This window comes from Poecilia latipinna, unplaced genomic scaffold, assembly GCF_001443285.1.
Source record: "Poecilia latipinna isolate Pla-1442-1.1 unplaced genomic scaffold, P_latipinna-1.0 Scaffold587, whole genome shotgun sequence".
NCBI classification, from domain to species: domain Eukaryota; kingdom Metazoa; phylum Chordata; class Actinopteri; order Cyprinodontiformes; family Poeciliidae; genus Poecilia; species Poecilia latipinna.
In genome coordinates, this window is record NW_015113203.1 from 176,373 (window position 1) to 199,196 (window position 22,824).

A 22,824-nucleotide genomic window follows, 5' to 3' on the forward strand; every position below is an offset into this window, starting at 1 on the left:
AAAGTTTTAAAAAACAAAAAACAAAACAGAAAAAAATGCCCCCCTACCAAATGAAAATCCCAACGCCCAAAAAAAAAAAAAAAAAAAAAAATTAAGTTGTGCTTTCAGATTTAATTTGAAGCGTCAGCAGCCTGAATGTGTCAAAGATGAGACTGTTCCCAGTTTCATGTCCTGCTTGGGCTGGAGGGAAAAACAAAAAAAACAAAAAAAGAAAAGAAAAAAAGCTTGAACTGTTTTTCATTTTGTTCCCAAACATAAACAAACACATCGATTCACCTCCTTGTTTCACATTCAACAGGGTGAAGGTTTTCAGAGGACGAAAGATTCACGGTGAATTTGACATCAAAGTAGAACAGGTAGGTCTTAAACCCAACTGTTAAGTGTTATTTGCGCAGCAGGAGAGTGAATTTACAAAACGAAAGTTTGATCGAGGGCAAAGAAATCGTCCAAGCAGTTCACCTGATGCAGTCTTCAGTGAGAGCGATGTTGCATGCCTTTTCTTTTTTTTTTTCATGAGATTGTAGCGTGTTTTGCTTGCCGATGGACAACACTGCCTTCGATCTTCTTATAACAGAAATAGGCCTCCCAGTGTACAGTTTATTTTTCTTGGCAAAAAAAAAAAAAAAAAAAGCAGTGGCATTATTAATGAGCTGGCATGTTCACAGAGAGCTCCGAACAATAAATGTCTCAGGGTCCGTTTCACTATCGAGTAAGAGCTGATACTCACAGCTGCATTAATTTTCAGTGAAACACTTTCTTACTTATTAATACACTATGAAGTCATTATGAATGATCCAATACAGTACGCAAGAACCGTGCCTGTTAATGTGACCCGATGACTGACCAGGAGTAATTTAGCTAGTAGTTTTAGCAGAAACATGTTGCCCAGTGGTGTTTGTGGTTGCAGATTTAAACCGGTGGTTATTTATAGCATGCTAGGAGCAGGAATGCGCCCAGATGTTTCAAAAATCATCTTCTCTGCCTCAGGCACTTTTATCCGTGTGTATTTTGGTCCCTTTAACTCTCGGCTATGACTTAAAGTGTCTTGCAAAATTATTTATACCCCTGAACTTTTGACATTTTGTTCTGCTGCAAACTTTGTTTTATTTCAATTGGATTTGAGCTGATAGACCTGTAATAATAATGATTTTTGTGTTGGTCTATCACAGAGTAATGTGACAAAATGAACTTAGTATTAATTTCGCAGCATGTCAGATGGGTAAATCAATCTCTTCAGAAACAAATAGCTTAGAAGAAGTCTTCCTGGCTGATGGATTAACTATTATTTATGCTCATGCACCCTCACAGTTAATGCAATTTTTATACGTTTGAAAAGGGTTTGAATTTGATGTTGTTCTTCCCAGGCAGAGTTCTCAGAGATCAACCTAGTGGCCAACGCCAGCGGCACCTATAACGTCAACATGGACGCCATCAGGAATGGGCATAAGGTTACTAAGTAAGTCCTGTTTTTAGTTTGGAGTTCCTGCTGCAAAGTTTAGGTTCTCACAATTCCATTCAATGTTTCCCTCGTGCCCTCTGTGCCAGATCCTTCAGGCCAGACTTTGTGCTGATCAGGCAGCACGCCTTCAGCATGGACAGGAACGGAGACCATCGCAACATGGTGATCGGACTGCAGTACGCTGGACTGCCAAGCGTTAACACCCTGCACTCTGTCTATAACTTCTGTGACAAACCGTGGGTGGTAAGTAGTCCTTACGGACTCTGTTCGGTCCACGGCGAGCAGCTTCCAGATGTACAGACAATCGGAGTGGCATCTCAAGGTTGAATTCTCCCTCAGTTTGCTCAGATGTCAAGACTCCACAAGCAGCTGGGCCCGGAGGAGTTCCCACTGATCGAGCAGGTTTACTATCCAAATCACAAGGAAATGGTGAGTTCCTTGAAATCTCCTCTTCGCCACTCCCGGAGGCATCAGATGTCCAGCTGTAATTCATGATTTATTTCACATAGCAGCTAAAGCCATTCTGACTTTTCTTTCATGAGCTTATATCTGTTTGGGTTTTTTGTTTGCCGTGGCAGAGTTTTCTGATTATTGGGCTGCCGAGTCAGTGTCGGGAACATTGAGGTTGTTGCTGCAGAGCAGTCATCTACACCCCTGCAGTCTCAGGCTGACAGAACTGGGCTGGCTTTCAAGTCTTCAGAATGACTGTGTGTCTTCTCTGTTGGATTAAGCGATTGATGTTTTAATCATTAGAAACGATATGTTACAAAAACACGGGTTATCTTCAGCAATTTTCGTAATGAAGGTATCCTCGGCCGGGATTTTTATGCACAACCATCTCTCACGTTCACAGAAAACAATTTGAAAAAGTGAGAACATCTGGCAAGCGGGAGCCGAGTGGATGAAAATGTCTTGTTGATGGCACAAGTTAGGAGAGAATGACGAGACTGGCTGAGATGACACAAAGGGCACGTTTAGCTCATTACAATCAAGATATGTGGAAAACCAACATACCTTGGCGAACCTTGAAGCAGAAAGACCGCAGCAGCAGAAGATTAGCTAACAACAGGAAGCGAAAAGGCCCAAGAAAGCTAGAGAATGTCAGATTGGAAAAATGTCGCCTGATCGAACCAGTCTTAATTTTAGGCTAACGACCTGAAAGCATGGATCCACTCTTCTTTCTATCGACTGCTGATGGTGGTGCTGTCATGGCAACGGGATTGTTTTTCCTTTTGGATCTTTAGGACAAATTGAGCATCACTTAGGTAAATAAAAAGAACTGGTGGAGGTTTGTGGGTGGGGTTGCTTTTGTGGGGTGGAAGCTCGGCTGGAGACTGAAGCTCCAAGGAGGATCTTTGTGGAAATAGGCGGAGCGTTATGTGAGCGAGCGTCAAAGGTACCTATGAATGGTTGCCACGGAAGTTTTAAGATTCCTCAAAGGTGCATGAATAAGTCAAAATAATAGTCTGGGTTTGATGAAGGAATAACATCATAACATGATCTAAAGCTCAAAAAAGGGGATTTTACATAACACTCCGTAATTACCAGGATAATACTTTGTTTTTTTCTAACCAATTTCTTCAAATGCCATCAGTTTTGGATTTAGGATCAAATGGTGTGGTAGTTCATAATATAATGTTGTTGTTTTTTTTTGTTTTTTTTTTACAGATCAGCGCCCCTAAGTACCCTGTTGTCGTAAAGATGGGCCATGCTCACTCAGGAATGGGAAAGGTAGGGATGGAATGATCAGCCCTTTATGTTATGTAGAACACATCGCATATGGGACTAACGAATACTAACAAATGCGTGTTTTCACACCTGCCGACTAGGTGAAAGTGGACAATCAGTATGACTTTCAAGATATCGCCAGTGTTGTGGCGCTGACCAAGACCTACGCCACTTCCGAGCCTTTCATTGACGCAAAGTACGACGTCCGCATCCAGAAGATTGGCAACAACTACAAGGCTTACATGTGAGTCAGTTCGCTGTGTTTGTGTTTTTCGAATGTCACGTTTCACTCTCACTCACCTCACTGGAAGTGCGTCATAAACTGCGTTTTTTTTTTTTTTTTTTTACCAGGAGGACCTCCATTTCTGGAAACTGGAAAACTAACACAGGCTCTTCTATGCTGGAGCAGGTGGCCATGTCAGACAAGTAAGAAGACGTGATTGAACGCTACTAAAATCCAAACGGCATGTCTCGCAGGATAACTGAATTCATACTGACCACATGGTTGCAGGTACAAATTGTGGGTGGATTCATGCGCAGACATCTTTGGCGGGTTAGACATCTGTGCTGTGGAGGCTCTACACGGTAAAGATGGCAAAGACTACATTATTGAGGTACTTTGCTGCAGTGCGAGCATGCTGATGTTTGCCTACCATCACGTGGGTGTTTCTTACAATTTGAAACATTATGCTTCATTTTAGGTTGACGACTGTTCGATGCCACTGATTGGGGACCAGCAGGATGAGGATCGAGTTCAGATTGCAGAACTTGTGGTTTCTAAGATGCAAGAGACTGTTCTACGTACTCCCAGTTCTTCCTCGGTACGCGCGGCAGCGGGACAGCCGGCACAGGTGCTTACACTGCGTGCACAATACGCTTATGCTAGCAAAGAAAAAAAACAAAAAAACACTCTTTTGTTCTCCATCTTTCTTTGCAATTGCAACTCCTGTCACAATATGTTTCTGCTTTGCTTTTTCTTGAAATGAAGGAAAAGGTGTGAAGGTCTGTGTTTGACTAAAGTAGTGCTCATCCTCTCCAATTTACAGTGTTTTACTCTTTATGTGAAAATAGAGACAATTTATATTTAAAGTAGAAAACTGATAAGAGTGGTCATGTACTATGGAGATGTTGTTCATACTTAAATAACAGTTCAGTAGTTAGCGTTGTTACAATTACCTCCAACTTTAATCTTTTATAAGGACGTTTCCACCTGCATAATTTGTACACATTGTGGCAGATGCGACATTTTCTGAGCCATCTGTTTGTTTTGCAGAAAGCAGTTTCTCCTCAGCCTGTCTCACAGCCAAGAGTGCCACAGGCTCAACAGCGCCCCTCCCCTCAGGGTACTTTATCCTGATCTTTGGTATTTACTGAAAAAGCCAAAACCAAAGTAATATCACGGCGTACGAATATGAGCGGTGCCCTATTTTACCTCCTGCAGGTGGTCCTCAACAAAGTCCTCCGACCCAGCAGCGGCCCCAGCCTCAGGGCCAGCCTCCCGCACCAGCTCAGCAGTCTGCTGCCAGCCCGGGTACCGCTGAGCCCGCTTCTCAGGCCAAGCCCAGCCAGGGCCCCTCAACCCAAACCCGAGCCCCAGGCCAGGGCGCTCCTCAGCGAAGCCAGGGAGGTTCCCCTCAAACTCAGAGGCAGCAGTCCGTCTCCCAGCAGCAGAAACCTTCTGCCGGTCAGAAACCTCCCAGTGGGCAGCAGCAGCAGAAACCGGCCCCACTCCCTAGACAACAGTCACAGGGAGGATCACAGAAGGTCCAGCCAACCCGTCCCGGGCCTCCAACCACCCAGCAGCCGAGACCCGCTGCCCAGGGTCAGGGTGGCCCGGGGGGACGCCCCCCTCTGCAGCAAAAGCCCCAGCCCCCACAGAAGCCCAGTCAGGACAGCCCGGCTATGGGCGGCACTCCACAACTAAAGTAAGTAACCGTTCACCAGAACAGAACAGCGAACTGGATCAGTACCATCTCATTTGTACTTTTCGAGCCTCAGAACTGACATCCACAGAATGTCTATTCTTACCTTTTTTTTTCTTTTTGCCTGCACTGAGGCATGCATGCCACATGTAAAACAACATAAATTAAAAAAAATAAAAATCCGCTCACACAGAGGCTATCCGCTTGAATGTGCATGCTGTATCGATTCCTACATTGGTCATTCATACAGCAGTTAGTTTTACAAAACAGAAACATGTCAGATTGTCTGGTGAGGTTGTGAAACATTAAAGCGACATTCAGCTTTTAGCAAACGGGAATTCAGGTGACACAAGTATTAAAATCCTTGTTCTGAAGCAACTTTCTCAGGGACACATTTAAACACCAAATTACAGGTAATAACTTAATAAATGGTTGGTAAAGACTTCTGTTGACACAACGGGGGTACTTATAAAAGTCTAATCCTTTATTTGTTGAATTGCATATCTGAGCACATGAGAAAATAGACATAAAAAAAGGAAAAAAATGTCATGCCTATCTTGAAATGAATGAAGCTAAGAACAGTTTCTATCTTCTGTAGGAGTGGTCAACCTGCAGAATTCACTGAAGTGAGAACCTTTCCCACTGCTACTTTTAAAGACCAAATGTGCTAATACTAGGACAGAGGTGTTCACCTGGAAGTTGGCTAAGATGATACCAACAAGCTGGCAGGTTAATGGATAACGTTTTATGTTTCAAATTACACTGGTTGTGAATTTTGTATTAAGAGAAACACAATTTGTAGAATAGAAACCATATCCACATTACTAAATATGATGGTGGCTAAACATGATGGTTGTATCATAGTTTGGATCTCCTGTGTTTTATCGGACGCAGGGCAAGATGTTTTAATTATTGAAGCTTTCTGAAATAAATCTTATGCAAAATAAATAAAAAAAAGGTCGATTTTGCAACAAAGCAAGAATGCAAAAGTCACAAACGGCTCGTGACAAATGTATGTGGGATATTTCTGGTTTTGAAATAACCACCAACACCGCACCAGATTGTCAAAAAAGGTCTAAAAGCAAAAGCTGACCATTACTCACAGATACAACTACACTGTACAAGTTTCTTTCCGTTCTTTAGCCGGCAATTTTCTGATGCCCCCTTTTTTATTTGGCTTCTGTTCATTTGTATTTTGACAAAATATTTTCACAATCAATCCCAGACAAAACACACACCAATGTGCATCCAAACAACGTCATTCACTATTCATATCATGTCAATGCTGACTTGAAATGATAAGGTAATTCTGAATGACCCCGGAGAAGGAATGACCCTTTTTTCATCTTTTACTGAGTGTTTCCTCCTCTCTCTCTCTCTCTCTCTCTCTCTCTCTCTATCTGTCTCTTTGCCTTGCTCCAGTCTTTTCATTCCATTGGTTTGCTGCATGACTTTAATAGCCTTTCCTTCTCCTCTATTGCCATTTCCCTCTCTTTATAGCAAATCCCAGTCTCTTACCAATACCTTCAACATTCCAGAAACCCCAGCGCCCCGAGCCAGCCTTAGCCAGGACGAGGTGAAGGCTGAAACCATACGCAATCTACGCAAATCTTTTGCCAGTCTCTTCTCAGACTGAGCTGGCATCAGATCCTCCCATCCCTCTTTCTTCTTCTCCAGCTGAGAGAAAAACAGACAGGCAAACTGATGGACAGACACCCCTTCTACACCCCACTCCGGAAACGAGCAAGGACCAACAGAATCTCCAATTTATGAGTGTGATATGAAAGTGTACACACTTGACACCCACTGCCCAAACAGTTAATATATATTAAAGTGAACAAAAAGGTAGAATATAGAGTCAGATGATGTGATGTTTCAGACATTTCTCTCCTTGCTTAAAGCTTAACCGGGTCATCATGGCAAACCTCACAGAAGCCTATATATGTGCATGCGACAGCCATTAACTAAAATCAGAAACAAAGCAGCACAATACTGCTTCCTCTTGTTTGTTGGTGCTGTAAATCCGTTGTGGTATTTGTGGTCAAAAAAACTGAAGGACTGTACAATTGTTATTGGGATGAGGAAAATAGTATAAAACAATTTCCTATTCCTCTGTAAAATCTTGATCTAGTGACAATTACCGCAAGTTATACTAAAATAAAAGTGAAAAAAGAAATACACTCCATTTTCTTGAAAAGATATGTTAGGAAATTTTTTTTTTGGCAACAAAATCGAATACAGGAAATGGGTTGTAAACCTTCTTGTAGCAACTTTACCTAAGAGCAAATTCACTAATGCAAAGGCAAAGAGTGTTGTGTTTTATTCCTAAGATAACAGAAGTGTTATTTGGTGTAGCATTAGAGCAGAGGAGGAGACGGAAATAAAAAAAATAGCACAGTGGAAGCTATAATCTCCACTTCTTCCTTTTCTTGTACAAGCTAGCGTTAGCTAAACAGTTCAGCTAGCTGCAGGTAATTAGGAAGTTACGATATAAAACTCCCATGAACCATTGCTTCAAAGGTTCATAAACAGCTCAAAGCAAGACAGTAAAGATCGAGATAGCACTAAAAGTATAAAAAGTCATCTCAGCTAAATACTAAACCAAAATTGCTAACAAATAACAACCGAATCCTAATGAAATTAAAACAAGCTCTCATTCAGAGAAAATGTAAATGAGACAAAATAGTTTCTTCATATTTGTTCTGTATCTTGACAGAATGTATTTTCTGTCAGATGGGAGCAGCTAAAAGTCTCAATATGGAGTGAGAAGGATCCCACACGAAGGGATATGAAGTTAATGGCCACTAGATCACAAACATTTTTCATCTTCCTGTTCCTGTCCTCTAAAGCATTTTTGATGAAATGGCAGAGAGTGACCCGAGTTTTCTCCCGATGTTTGAAGCGTAAAGTAGCACCAAGCTCTCAATTTTACATCTGTTGCTCCCCACTTTTCACATTTTTGCAACTGTAATAATCAACATTTTACTTCAATTTTGAAGCGGCTTAATATATATATTTTTGTTTTTCTGCTTTAAATAATAGGTATTACCATTTCATAGCGTGGTATACTTTTTCCATTAACAGGGTGCTGCTATATATGAAACTGTGGTATTTTCATCAAAGTTATCATGTCATGAAAACCTTAAAGAAACCCATGCTTAGCTGGGATATTAATGATAAGCATTCCTATAAGTCATTTAAACAGTGATGTAGTGACAAAACAAATAACATCAGCAACAAATGTGTTATTTTATCTCTTGCTGTTATGTTATTTTACATTATGATACTCTTAAAGCATGAGTACACGCTAAACATGAACCGTTTTGCTATTTGCTTTGATTGGGAGGAAGGCTTTGAGATTTCACACATCCTGATTTGTGAACCCCAGTGGGGTACCGACCCCCATCTTGGGGATCCTGTGCCTCTGACAAAACACATTCCTATAACCCACTCAAAAGTTGTTATCCGCGTTAATATCAGCAGCTGAATTTTAGTCCCAATAATCAGCATATAGCAAAATGCTGTTGATTAAAAAAAAAAATTTTTTTTTGATCTCTTGAGGGCTACGGCAGAAATGAAAATAGATTGGTTATCTCAATATCGTCGGAATTTGACTCGAAAGGTGCAAAACCCCACCACCACCTGCCTCGATAATTTTTGTACAGTCCACTTCCACAGCTCCCCGCAGTGTTAGCAGACGCTCTAGATGTGTTCGAGCCGTTTCGACTGCTCACGGTGATGTCGTAGCTGCATGTCAATAGGAGGCAACTGTTGCGGTTTCCAGCATCTCACTTCGGCGCTTGTAACTGTGTCGTCACATGTAGTGGATTAGTCAGTAAAGTAGCTTCGTAGGTGTCGTGGGTATGTCGTCACTCCCGCTTTCCTTCCATTAATTTTCGCTGCACATGAATGAAACGCTCTTCACCTTAAGAAGGAAAATAAAAATAAATAAATAAGTAAATTACAAAAGAAAGCACGCCTTAGACAGACAAGAACGTCAGATCAAATGGAGCTGTCTCAGGGATGTCCACTTGATTGTGACACTCGGGCGTGGCTGAGGTTCTTCCATTTTCAGGCACAATGTGGCTGTTTACAGACGATGAGGGACATGCATGCCTTTTTTTTTTTTTTTTTTTTACTTTTTTTTCCATTTGCCTTGACGTGAAATGTTTTGTTGTTTAAGATACTTTTGCACAGATATTCAGCAAAAATCTTACTTGAAAACAATGTCATACACAAATGTGTGAAGTTTGCATTTTCAGGTTTATTTGATGGGGCACTTGATGGAGCGACAGCTCACTTATTCTCGCTCTCAGAGGTGGTGCTGAGCTGCAGAGGGGAGCAGCACGGACCGGGAGTTAGAAAACGGTCAACAGGTTTTACAATGACTTTCAAAGGGAGAGGGGGTGGTTGCATTGCACTCCAAACCTGAGTCTGTTTTATGAATCTCAACATCTACTTCCAACACTGCTTCCTATTCTTTTCACTGGGACATACCCTTATACTCAGCCAAGGAATGTTATTGTGAGAGTCGTGTGTGCAATGATAGCAGCAAAACAATTGTAATGAAGGATCTCTGCAGAAGTCTTCTATAATCGCAGCAGAAATCCAGGTTACTAGTGGAAATCAACTCTTGTTACCAGACGCTAACCATGTCTTCCAAAGAGAGTGCATTCCATTTGAATAATCATGTAGAGCTGCAATAACCTGCTGTTCTGTTTTTTTTTTTCAAAGAAGTAGAGAGTCATCACAAAATATTGATTCTGCAGATTCTCCTTCACGCTGCCTGTGCTTATTGGTCTGTTCGTGTAGCCACAGTGACTCCTTGTGCTCAACAGTGCATTAATGTGCAAATTGTCCAAACCGAATAGATGTGCTGTAAAGAGTTCTGAGCTTCTCCCCCTTGCTGCTGTTTCATGCTTGTTGATGTTAGGTGTGCTGGCGAATTGTTCAGTTTTTACGTTAAAGGTATTCAAGTGGCTCTTTTACTTATTTTTGGCATTGCCTTTGTAAAATCTATGAGGTTCCACAGTATGGGGCTTGTAATGTTATGCATTAAGTGATTCAGGGTATAATTTTAAAATTACGCAACTCACTGTCGGCGCATATTATTGTCTGATTTATCGCAAGTCTATCAGCAAAATCAGCAATGTGTAAAACCAAGCCATCGCATTTACCATGGATGGTTGTTTTTTTTTTTTTAAATATTACCCTCAGAGGCCTCTTTGCCACTCTGATAAAACATGCAAGGTGCACTGAATGAGCAGAGGCAGCAATGCAATGAAGTTTCCTTTTCTTTGGGTTTCCACCAATTTGGATCCTTTACTGTGGCTATATTTGACTGTGAATGTACATTTTTGTTTGTTTTCATACGGATGACTTTATTGTTTACCTATTGCACTGTATAATCATTGTGAAAATATAAGATCATTATGAACCTGTGAATGGGTTAAAGCAGTCAGTTGATGCCTCTCATGTTCAAACCGTTACACCCTAAATGTGAAAAAGTGCAAACGCCCGAGGTTCCTCATCGTCGCAGACAAGACGATGTGTCGTATAATTTATGGTGGATTATTGAGTTAAGTGTAAAAAGAGAAATAGATGTTATATGCAATGTAGCTATATCATGTGAAAATGAATATGTTATTGAAACATGGACACGTCCAATAAAGTCTATGACCAAATACGAACTTCTTATTTGTGCTTCTTCTTCTTCTTCTTCTTCTTATTTGTGCTTCTTCTTCTTCTTTTTCTTCTTCTTCTTCTTCTTCTTCTTCTTCTTCTTCTTCTTCTTCTTGTGGACCTGGAAGGGAACGCTTAGAGTAACAGATAGGAGCTGGATTTTGTTTTATGCAGAAGCAGACAGAAGATTGAGTATAAAGTGGTGCAATACCAATAATATTCCTCTGTAAAACAGAGAGAAAAATAATCATTTCTTCTGTGATCGTAAGTCAGAAGTGCACATCCTATTGGAATTACCCCCTGGCTTAAGATCCACAAACAATGAGCTAAAAAAGACAGTTGAGAGTTATCAGGGTGAGTGCTTTGGGACAGGGTACAGGCTGCTGGGACCAACTACGGCTCACTGAAGGGAATAAATCCTAATTCATATACCTCACAGTGTGCTTGACTGCAAGACTTTTTTTACTGTGCACTTTTTCAGTTCTGTTTTTCCACCTTTAGCTATGGCCCTGATTTGCGGGACCACTAGACTACGTGTTAGATAGGATTATAATAACTTCAGCCACAGGAGGCGCCAAATACAGAGAACATAAAGAAAATGAGGGGAGGAGCAGAAGAAGTAAAAAGAAAAGATTTTTCAAGAAATACGGCGTGGAGAGATTTGCTGTTTTCCTGTGGTGGACAATTTCTCTCTCAAGAACAACAAAGACATTCTGGTGCGATATCACGTTTGCCTTCATTTTATGACTTCAAAGTAAACAGTTTAAAAACCATTATTGTCCTCCATAAGGCTGTAGTGAAAACTGTTAATGAAGCCGGGTTGCTCAGGTGACCCAAAAATAATACGAATAGGAGAGCATGCTTCCACGAAAGCTCTTGTAGAGTGACAACGAGAAATATGTCAAGCCTTTAACAACAATATGTGCCATAATATCACTTTTCAAAAGCCTCCTGTAATTAGAATAGGCACTGCTAATTCTGCTTGGCTAACAACCTGCTATAACATTTCTGATTTTTATGTTGTCATGTCCACTTAGCAGAAATATTCCACATATTCTAATAGTACATGTTTCCCGCAGGAATATTATTGTTTGCGGACAAGCTAGCGATATCGACGATCCAAATGAGTGCAGTGAATGAGAAACACAGAGTATATGAGAGAAACAGCAGACAATTAAAAATGATTTAGTTTTAGTTAAAGATGAGGTGATATATGTTGGAATCATTATTTAATTGTTTGCATTAAGTGTTTATAATTTGATACTAACCTCATCGCTTCAATTTTCCTTTAAAAACAGATTCTGCACATGAAGAAATTTCTAGTTTTAGTTAAGGAGAAATGCACTGTTAGGGATAAATATGCTTTTCTGTGGCATTTAGCTAAAAATAATGTCCAGTAAAGGTTTTTTCTTCTTCTTAAATTTAAACCTTTGGAGATAATTGCAACTAACTACAGAGCTGAATAGGTTTTCACCGTTTAGTTAGTGTAACAACAGTTGCACACTGACCACAAGGTGGTGCAGACCATCAGTCTGTCGCCTGCAGCCTCCGGCAGCACAGAACCACTCACACATTACAATTGGTCAAAGTAGGTTGTTTTTATCATTCTCAGTTAAAAATTCACAATAGCATCACGTGCACTCCGGTCACATTTATGAATGGTTTATCAGTGTAAAAAAAAAAAAAAAAAAAAAAAATTGTTGTATATATGATGCTTGCGGGGTTTCAATTTAAAAAGATCTTTTCTAAAATTTAATAATTTATTTTCATTTACTTTTGACACTTAAATTGCAATCATACAATCATATATATACATACATGTCGACGCAAACGTACTGAATACTGTTTATCATCAAGTCATCTTTGGTAGGACAGTGGCCTGTTTCTTCCTTTATGATGTCATATGGTATATTTTATTCTGACTTTCCTAAAGGCTTTAATTCTAAATACAGCAGCTGCAGCTGAGAAATGCTAATATATTGTACTATGTGACCCACCATTCCAGACACACTCTCATCTCTAGGGCCCTGTTCTGCATACATCGCTGACACCATCTACATATGAACCAAGCGGACTGTTTTACTTATTCTCATCAGGTACAAAAGCTGCAGTTTTAACCACTAAATGGATCAGCTTCTACATCTACTGCAAGCTTCCATTGCAGACAAAAGGAAATGTGTAAAATACAGTTTGCAGACAGAATAATATATATTCTCACTCATGAAAGGTCAGTGCTTTTTTTTTTTTTTTGGTGTTTCGTCTTGCTGCCTTGCATTTTCCACCCGGAGAGATCGCACTGTTCCCTCCTTGAAAATCCAGGTTCAGGAAGTGGGAAGAATGCTCATCCGATCTGGGGTGTTGGGGGGGAGGATTTTTCTCTCCTGCTGTCTACTGACGGCACCAAAAATAATGACTTTAATATCTTGTCAGAACACCAAAGGCTGCTTTTCATAGCTTAGAAAAAATTCATTCATGAGAAAAATAACAACAGGCGGCATTTTGTGTGTAATCCTGCTGATACAGATTTCATGACTTTGCTGGTAACAAACAAAGGATTCATAGACATTGCCGGCAGTAGTTTCGCTCTGTTATCGCCAAGAGAGTAGAAAGCAGAGGAGGGGTTGGGGTGTGTGCGTGTGTGTGTGTGTGCTGGAGGGTGGGGTATCACGACTTCTTCCCAGATCCGTGATATTTGTAGAGCTGACCCATTTAGGGAAGCTGCAAGTGCAGGTGCATCGTACATGTGCAAGGCTGGAACCAGGGTCCTCAGCTACATAGTATTAAGATTGCATTAATTCAAAAATAGAAGCAGGTGTCCAAACCGATATGCACACGCAATTTGACGGGGCGACTGGTGCAAACTGCACAGACCTCCTAGCTGTCCAGGCAGGGAGAAGTGTTCCCAGCTCCTCGTCACGTGTCTTCATTCAAGCACAGAAAATAACAAACCGTCTCAGCTGTTCTTTTTGTAGACGGGATAAAGAGGCAGACGTATACACGACTCAACTCTTAATACTGCAGCCCCGAAGAGGCTGTTACAGCTTTTATAGGAGGCTTACAGCTCTGCACAATTAGTGCAACCCAGTACTGCTTTTGCATTGTGCTGCTGCGGGGTGGTCGGTGAATGATATCCATATTTAGAAGGCGCTCATTGATTCTCCCTCGACGAGGCACAAAAGATTTGTTGTCTGTCCGGTCTTGAATAGTGGGGACCTTAATGACAGCCCTGCTTTACAAAACCCCTTTCCCCGGACGTTAATCGGTGTTAGAAGAACAGGAAAAAAAACAACCCATAAAACTGCACGTTGAGGCTGCTGGCTGCTCTAAACGGACCATTACCGCGTTCTATTTCTATTCTGTTACATAACAATATCACGGTGACAATGCACCAGCGCGAACAACTCACATCTCTCAGAAAGAAGCGGGCGCCCGCTGAGAGGCCCCGTCTCCTCATTCCAAAGTGTTTCCCCCTTTAATAAACCTGCACACACATGACTGAGTGATTCCTCGGCCAAAATGGCAGACGATGAAGGATGAGAGGGAGAGTGTGCAATGAAGATTTAATTAAATCTCACCATGGGATGTTTTGCTGGGACTCCAGAGACCCGGACAGAGGAGTTTGTGTTTTGCTCAGGCAAGCTATGAATAATATCTGCACTATTCCCCACTTTGACCCAAATGCACGGAGAGTGGGAGGATCCGAGAGTAAGGCCGCATCGCTGCAGGTTTTTTCATCTGATTTTCCAAGCACACAACTCTTCTACTTCAAGCTGTCAATCTCAGCTGGAGATGAGCTGCTCTGCAGAGCACACGCTCGCTTCGGCGTTTCCTCCCGGCGTACGTTCCACACGACACCGAACTTTCTTTGCGTCTGCCGAGTGACGAGCAATTTCGCCTCGCTGCCTCTCACTCGCGATGTGACGTAGATTTTAAGGTCTCTATGGATAACTCTCGTCAGTCCTTTACTTTATTCCCTTTCAAATCAACCCTGCCTCTTTTGCTCCTACTCAGTGTGGGTTACCATGGATACCGCTCCCAACTGGTTTGGCTGGCACATGAATTTGTTTATAAATGTTTCTCTGAGTGGACTGGAATGTTCTTTTTTTTCCCTCTGTGCAGTCACAATGTTCTAATTAAGCACAAGCAAATTAAGTCTAATACTTTTCTCGTTTCTGTCCAAAATATTGTCATAAAATCTCCTCATGTGTAGAGTTTTTAGACCATGAAGTTTCAGATACATAAGGGAAATCTGCTCCTCCTCGGGTTATTCTAATTATGACTTGCTGAAGTATTCACATCCTCTGAACCTTGCATAACTTATAACATTACAACATTTTTTCAGAGAGTTTATTTGAGAGATCAACACAAGGTAGCACATGATCGTGAAGAGGAAGGAAATGGGTATGTGAAAATCTTAAAAAAAAAAAAAAATGTGGCATGTGGATATGTTCAGCTTCCTTTACCCTAAAACCATTAAATATTATCCATTGCAACAAAGTTGTCTTCAGAGGTCACCGAATTCATAGTTGGAATTATGTGTGTAGTTTGATATGTTAATCCAGCTGTTCTTTAAGCTAACACATAAAGAAAATAGCTAACAATCAGGAACTCACCAGACAGACCAGGAATAAGTGTTTGGTGATGTTTGACCATTCAAAGACTTCAATTTACTATCAACATTATTGTTTTTCTTGTTATGTAAAGTACCTTGCTGCTAAAATGTGTTATACATATAAACTTGACTTAAATCAAGTGGACAATTTATGTGAAGACTTGATAATTGCTGACTGATTGAGCTTCAGCCGTATTGATCGGGGAGGAATTTTCGTCTCCACGTGTGACAAAAAAATTCACATGCGGTGTCTAAAAGACTTGCGGCTTCAGCTAAGATGCTTCTATAAACTATTGATACCCATGCGTTTGTTCTTTCCCCTTCACAGTTATACACTACCTTGTGTTAGTCTGGCTAATAAAATACTTTGTAGTTGTAATGTGAGAAAACGTGGGAAGGTTCGAGGTGTATAAATATTGCTGCAAGGGACTAAAGCACAGTGAAAACAGTCATTTGCGCTTAATCTGATCTGATCCAGTAGGACCGAAAATTATGGCAATGTGGAATCTGAAGAGCCCTAGCTGAGCTGTAAAGCATCTAAATACTTAACATGGCAGCCTCTAAATCCTCATCAAAGTTCTGAGTGGTGTGCATCCTGCACGGACAGCCGCGACAATCTGGGCCAAGGAACGTGGACAGAGAGGATTCACTGGTTTAATTTGTCAAAGACTTAATCAGGGTTTGACTGGATTTATGGGGAAGTCTGGGTGCGTCTCCCACTGAGTCTTCAGATTCTCCTCTGCTGGACTTCTGTTCCTTCTCAGTGTGAGCTCACTGACTCTAGATGTCTTGCTGATGGATCCCAGAAAACCAACAATATTCGTTCACGTGGCTCTCCGAAGGGGTCTAATTCTGGCTCTTTGAAATATTCAGCAGTGCAGGGGCCACATACAACATCTCTGGCTCCCCTGAGAGCAAAGTGAAGCGGTATTTCTTTGCCCTTTGTTTTTTATCCCCATGTAATGCCTTTTCCTTGTTTGCTGTGACACATTGTTGAAGTCTAAAAGAAAAATACAGACTTCACATACTCTCACATTTGTGTCTTGCAAGGGTATTCACACCCCTTGAACTGACAAACCGTTTACCATTTTATAGCCACAAATGTAATGCATTTTATTATGATTCTGTGTCTTAAGCCAACAAAAGGAAACATAAATATGACGCAGAAGCAAAAAAAAAAAAGCATAGTCTTTAATACACTGTGCAAATAAAAGTCTGATGAGTGTACCTTTGGTATCGTAACCCAGCCAACATGTGGAAGAAGGCGCTCTGATCGAATGACGCTAAAATTGAATTTGTGGTTTACATCTAAAAGTTAAGTGTGTTGGAAAACTAACACATGCCAACAAATCAATTTGAACACATCTATTCCACCGTGAAACATGATGGTGGTCATATCTTGTTGGAGATGTGCTTTTTTTCTCACAGAGAAAGTGTCAGACGTGAAAGGAAGACGTGTAGAGCTGAATGCAGGACAAACAGGTTCCACTTATCACATAAAATAGCAAAAGACGTAAAAGAAAAAAAAACTGTGATTGTGACGTTTCAAATGAAGAGTTATGAGTAATTTTCCCAGTGTACAATGGCTATTGTACATGCTTGGGTTTCTGATTGCGTGTCCATCCCCACATCTCTTATGTAATTCCCTCCAGTGGGAACTCAGAAACCAGAAAGTAAATCTACAGTGAATCGCTTAATCTAACATAGACTTAATGGGAGCCAGCCAGAGAACTGAAGGGTGTTTACTGAAAAAAAGAAAAGCATGAAAGCTTGTTTGAGCAGTCAAGGCAGTGCTCTGCTTCAATGCTGCTGCTTTGAGGCGCTGAAAGCCTGATTGATCCCCGTCAGTAAGGTTTCTAATCAACAGAGAGCCATTGATTTTCTCTCCACGCACTCCATGAGATGCCCAAGACACCTGCTGGCAGCCAGCTGACAGACACTGCTAATCAACAGCTGACACACGCTGATGCCAGTTTGCCATGCCGGAGCCGGTAAGCTGCACATGCTAGCATAGAGATGCTGCAGCATGCACAATGTGAGATCCAATGTTTTGTGAATCATATCTCATACACGTGGTATGTCACAGATGGGTTCTCGGTAAGTAAGCCGGGGGTTGTTTTGTAACCAGCGTGCAGTGGGCAGGAAGACGAAGACTCACCGTATCCAAACGTGCAAACACACACATAAAAAAAGAACAAAACTGGTCATCGTCTTAACACGGGAGACATATTTTTACAGTGACAAAAAAAAGACCTTTGCACCGAGTGTCATTACGATCACCGCTGTGATCAGCAGAGTTTGTCTGGAGTGGCTTCCATCCGCAGGGAGAGAGAGCCTTAGTAAGCAGTTTCTCTGCTGGAGTCACATGATTTGAGTTGAGGCTCGCAGCCAGCTGTCCCCATCATGAATTCAGACAATGCAGAAGGTTGATGTAAGATTGGAGGCATTTTGAACGGGGGGAGATGGGTGTAGAAACTACAAGATCTGCCAGCAAAAAGGAAACAGGTTGTTGGATTAAAGTGAACTTCCAACATGCACCTGTGTCCATGGGCTAGGCAAGTTTGAATACACATACATTGGAATAGCAAAAGTGGGTCTACTATTTGGTTATTCAGTTAAAGTAAATAAAAAAAGTGTACATGAAGCAAAAGGGACATCTGTTCACTAGATGTTAATCCTTAAACCCAAATGATGGATTCATGTTGTTGCAACAGAAGAACCAAAGAAAGAGTCAAATCTTTGGCCCGAGTTTATTGGGTTAGAGGAGAGGGAGGCTGACCGTACTGCCATTTTGGCCTATTCAAAGAATCTGATCAAATTTCACTGAATGAAATGTTGCTGGATAATAATATCAATGTCAATATACCATGCTAATGACTATATATTTGTCCACGTAAGTCAAAAATAGCCCTACACCTGCTAAATAGCTGGAATTAGCTAGTGCTGTCCATAGCCAAAATTCAGACTTTGACCAATGAATCAGCCATACAGTCAATATTGCTTCACAATTAAAAATTAAAATTAAATAAAATGTATTTGCTTTAAAATTATTATTGCTTTTAAATCTAAAGTAGAATTGTTTTGTAAAGTAAATTTGTCGCATGAAGGTGAAATAGGTGTATTATTTCTTGCTGCTATTGCATATTTTATATTCTAAAAGCTACAGAGTTAGCTCTTTAAAACTCCAAAACTGGATTTCTGCTGCTTTATGTGTGTTGCACCAGAGACAGCTAAGTAGCATAGTGACACTAATTGAACTGCTTAGCCATGATGACTGTCATTAAATTTGGATGGAAGAAGGTGAGTGCTTACAAGCCTGAGAACAGCACCTTAAAGCAACATGTTGTGTGCTTTGCTGCAGGAGGGACTGGTGCACTCTACTAAATAGATGGCCTCATAAGGAAAGAACATTAATTGAAAGCTTTGAAAGAATATCGTTTGAGTTTCTGAAAACATCAGAAAGGAAAAGCAAATCAGTTTTTCCATATGAACATTGACCCTAAGGGTAAAGTAAAAAATAGCTAGGTGAACTGAGGACAAAAAGTTAATATTTTGAAGACTCTCAGTTACAAAGAAGATTTTTGATGAGTGAGCAAAGAGACCTGCCGCTTTTAAAATAGTAGGCTGCTGTAGGATACTTGAAGTCTTCATTCATAGCAAACATGTTGAATATGTTGAAATAAAAACTAAGAAATAGTTCCTCTTCATTTTCCAAAATTATTTTGTAGAGGAACCCAAAGGTGTTAAATTATATCCCTGTTTGCTGTAGGTGTTATGTCATTATTAATATTTGATCCAGAGCTGAGTTGGAAAAATGACTGGATCTGGATTATTTTTCACCTTGCAGTTTTTAGAGTGCATTTATTTTCTCTCCCTATATATAAAAATCTTGGCATAAGACAGGTTTTCTCTACCTCTTGCCCAAGAGTGTGGGAGGGACATCAGCAATAGTCAGTCAAGTGAGAAAATCTGCAGATAACTAGTTTACTGTAAAAATCTCTGGAACTGAGGCGTGCCAGAGTTGCATTTTCTCATAATGGACAGCTCCAACGCGAATCTGCCATTGCAAAATGCACGGAAAAATAAAATAAAAAATAACACCCCCGGAAATGCCCATTAAATCTCAGCAGAGACCGCATTGCTGCTTTGCTCCGACGCCCAGATCATCCCCCCCTCGCCCATCCTCACAACAACCCCCTCTCCCCTCTTCCTCCCTCCCGCCCGCTAAAAACACGCACAGCCACGCCCCCAGAGGCACGCGCACAGGCGCAAGCTGTGACACACCTCCTCCTCCATCACACACCACCAACACAGAGATGCCAGCGAGAGCGAGAGGGAAGAGCTGGGTGATGCAGATAACAACATGAAGGACGAGTGCTCGGCTACGGGAGAATCGCAGCAGGTGCGATAAGGCTGAGGCTTCAACTCGCGGAGAAATAACAGCCTGCTGTTCTTCATCATCATGTCCACCGCATCCGATCAGCAGCTCACCGCCGACACGGTAAGGCCTCTCCGGTACCCTATCCTAAATGTCCAAACTTTTTTTTTTTCCTTCTTTCCTTTTCCGCATTTTTCCCCCCCGAAACCGATCTCATTTCGCGCTCAAAGGCGGCCGACCAGGATGCGGACGGCCGTGTGCGCCATTGCCGCAGCACTAAAATTAAAGGGGCGTAATAGAGCGTTAAAGCAGGTCCTCCCAAGGCTGAATGCGCCCCACGGGCCTGTGGGATCTGCATTAGATTTATCACTGCCTACAAAACCCAGCTAAAGGACAGAATCTGAGTATAAACAAGATTGGGATATTAAAAAAAAAAAAAAAATGTTTCTGTGACATTCTTTCTGATTACTTGCACGCCACAGATTGCCCTCAGCACCGGTTTAATGGTGATGCCGCTAATTATTAGTCAGTTTTATTTTCAGACAGATTTGTGCAACTGCAGGGGGGCTGAATGGTTTCCTTGCTGTGGGCTGTAGCCATGGAGACAGTATGTGGCATGTGGCTTTAAACTGTTAGAAAGTGCAGTGTTCCTGCTGAAAAGGAGCTTTGAGGCTGGGGAGTGAATGGAGGAAGGAATGCACATATTTACCTAGTCAAGATGAAAGTTATGGAATTATGAAAGTATCTGAAGTGGGGTTGTGATTGTGAACTAATCCCCAAATCTCTATCACATTTTTATCGCATATATAATTGTTTTATTTTAATACGATTTTGGCTTAGAAGTTGATGATTTCAATCTAGATGAGACCGCAGTAGTAATCATGCACTGTTACACATGGTTTTTGTTGCATTGTTAGAACAGTGCGACCTAAAACATTCAAGTTGATTTAGGCACACGTTTTACTCCATAGCTACTGGGTCAAGTCTAATTTGTGTGCCCATTTAAATGATGTTATAAACTTAAAAGTAGAAAAACATTTCCCAAATTAGTGTAATTTAAATGAGCATAATAATAGATGTGCACCTTGTCTAACGATGTAGGTTTGTGTGTAGAGGTTGGATGTAAACAGGTGTGATATTAAGGTGAGCTGCAGAGACATGATGGGGAGATGGCTGGTCACTCCTCTCATCATGATGAACAGATGGTAACTCACGGTTGGCTTGTGGGCGAGTGCCAACTAGAAAGTCCATGTTTGTGTTAGATACACAAAAGCCCCTTTTTGGAACGTTTTGTCCCCAGTGTTCTTATTAAACCTAAAAATAAAATAAATAAAAAAATCTGAATACATTTTAATAGATTATTAAATGTTTATCTATTTAAAACATTTTGTCTTTGCATAGTAAAGACGGGGGACAATATTCTAATCAATTATTTATGACTGATTTCTTATTTGTGTCAGATCTGAATTCATTCTTGGTTCAGACATCCAGTTGAGGTCACCGATCCAGCCACTCGATCCTGCAGGATGTATTTTGGCCAATTTTACTCTCGAAGTTTAAGCTAAAAAAAAAAGAAGAAAGTTGTACACTGCAAAAATAAAATAAAATAGAAATCAGTGAATTTCAAAGTACAACAGTACAATTTTGAAAAGCAAAAAACCGTAAGACTGTCTGAATGTCAAACTTACCGTTGTCATAACTTGTTACAATTATAATTTCTGATGTAAAAACTACAAATTGATGTATGTAAAACAAAGGAACACGTTGTATTTAGCGCACAGTTAAATAAACCACAGGGCAATCCCATAAATTAATAAAAAACATATATTGTTATATATATTAATTCATGGAAGCCTGCTGTTAGTAGACAGTCTATAGCTGCAGAGAAGCACTGTGCTTTGTAGCATCACTTTCTTCTTAAATATTTTAGCATTGAAAAAAGGAGAAAAATGTTAGGCATTTGTTATGATGGAGGGTACCTTAAATTGTTGAAGCATTAAAAACTGAGGCGAAAACTGGCAAACAATGAGAGCTCTAACAGACAACAGGAAGGCTAACTGTAAAGTAGGTGGCAATTTCCATGCCATGGACCATGAAAGTTGAGAACTTGGCAACCTAGTGGAAGACTTTGACACGCTGTATAAATGCAGATTGGGGTGATGGAAAAGAAAGAGTGGCAAATAAGTGTGATAATGCCAATCGATACTGACATTGCAGTATTAAAAAAATTATATATCAAAATGTCATATTTTCCTTGGAACCCTCATAAAAATGGGTCCCCGTTGTATGTTCATCACGCCAAATAGTAAAATACTATTTCATTCAGCTGTTTAGTGAATTCTCTTAATCACCTTGTCATGAATAATTAATGACCGGTTGTTGCAGAGAGGTTTGTTAAGGAGGGGCTGGATGTAGAGGCTACAACTCAATAAAACTAAGGAGTTGACAGCAGCAGAATATTTAAACTACTGTGAAGTTTTAAAGACCTTCGACCCTCACTCCCCTACTTAGCCTCAGCAGTCTGTAAGCAGATTAACCAGCTCTGAAGTAAAACGTTGAAATGCGTGAAATGATCCTTCTGAGGCATATTACATAATTATCAATCTCGCCATAATTAATATAACTGAATGTAGGGCACAAATTGCAGTAATATGGCTGGCAGTGCCAGTTTTCATCACAACAAAAATAGCATTAATTTTTTAAGTAAAGGCATTGAAAATTTTGCTAATGACAGATATTAAACTGTGATATTGGGATTGATTACAACTCAAAAATCCTGGATTGGAATTAGGATAGTGTATGCACTATCTTAATTACATATTATTGCTCCAACTTATATATAAGTTGTAACTGTATCTGTAACTTATATATAAGTTAAACCAAAAAACCCACATGAAATTATATATATATATATATATATATATATATATATATATATATATATATATATATATATATATATATATATATATATATTTATTATAAATTGACACTACACTGGAGTTTTTTTTCTTTTTTTGGCCAAAATACATCTTAGCAGTAT

The 22,824-nt window shown here is 40.5% G+C and overlaps 2 protein-coding genes across 3 annotated transcripts in view; both read left to right on the top strand.

The window, feature by feature from the left end:
- The window catches only part of syn1 (synapsin I), a 15,137-nt gene extending 6,491 nt beyond the window's left edge, over positions 1-8,646 (top strand). Inside the window, exons 3-14 of one of the 2 annotated variants that reach the window (XM_015042386.1) lie at positions 299-356; positions 1,365-1,456; positions 1,546-1,702; positions 1,799-1,888; positions 3,128-3,190; positions 3,289-3,431; positions 3,539-3,613; positions 3,699-3,801; positions 3,889-4,038; positions 4,461-4,530; positions 4,629-5,112; positions 6,610-8,646. In XM_015042386.1, coding sequence (XP_014897872.1) covers positions 299-356; positions 1,365-1,456; positions 1,546-1,702; positions 1,799-1,888; positions 3,128-3,190; positions 3,289-3,431; positions 3,539-3,613; positions 3,699-3,801; positions 3,889-4,038; positions 4,461-4,530; positions 4,629-5,112; positions 6,610-6,745 — 1,621 coding nt within the window. In that variant the 3' untranslated portion in view covers positions 6,746-8,646. The remainder of the gene's footprint in view (positions 1-298; positions 357-1,364; positions 1,457-1,545; positions 1,703-1,798; positions 1,889-3,127; positions 3,191-3,288; positions 3,432-3,538; positions 3,614-3,698; positions 3,802-3,888; positions 4,039-4,460; positions 4,531-4,628; positions 5,113-6,609) is intronic. The other variant, XM_015042387.1, reaches the window with a different exon arrangement.
- A 10,999-nt stretch (positions 8,647-19,645) lies between these two features.
- The window catches only part of unm_hu7912 (un-named hu7912), an 11,352-nt gene continuing 8,173 nt past the window's right edge, over positions 19,646-22,824 (top strand). Inside the window, exon 1 of the mRNA XM_015042390.1 lies at positions 19,646-19,904. The gene's annotated coding sequence lies outside the window, so the exon portion shown is untranslated. The remainder of the gene's footprint in view (positions 19,905-22,824) is intronic.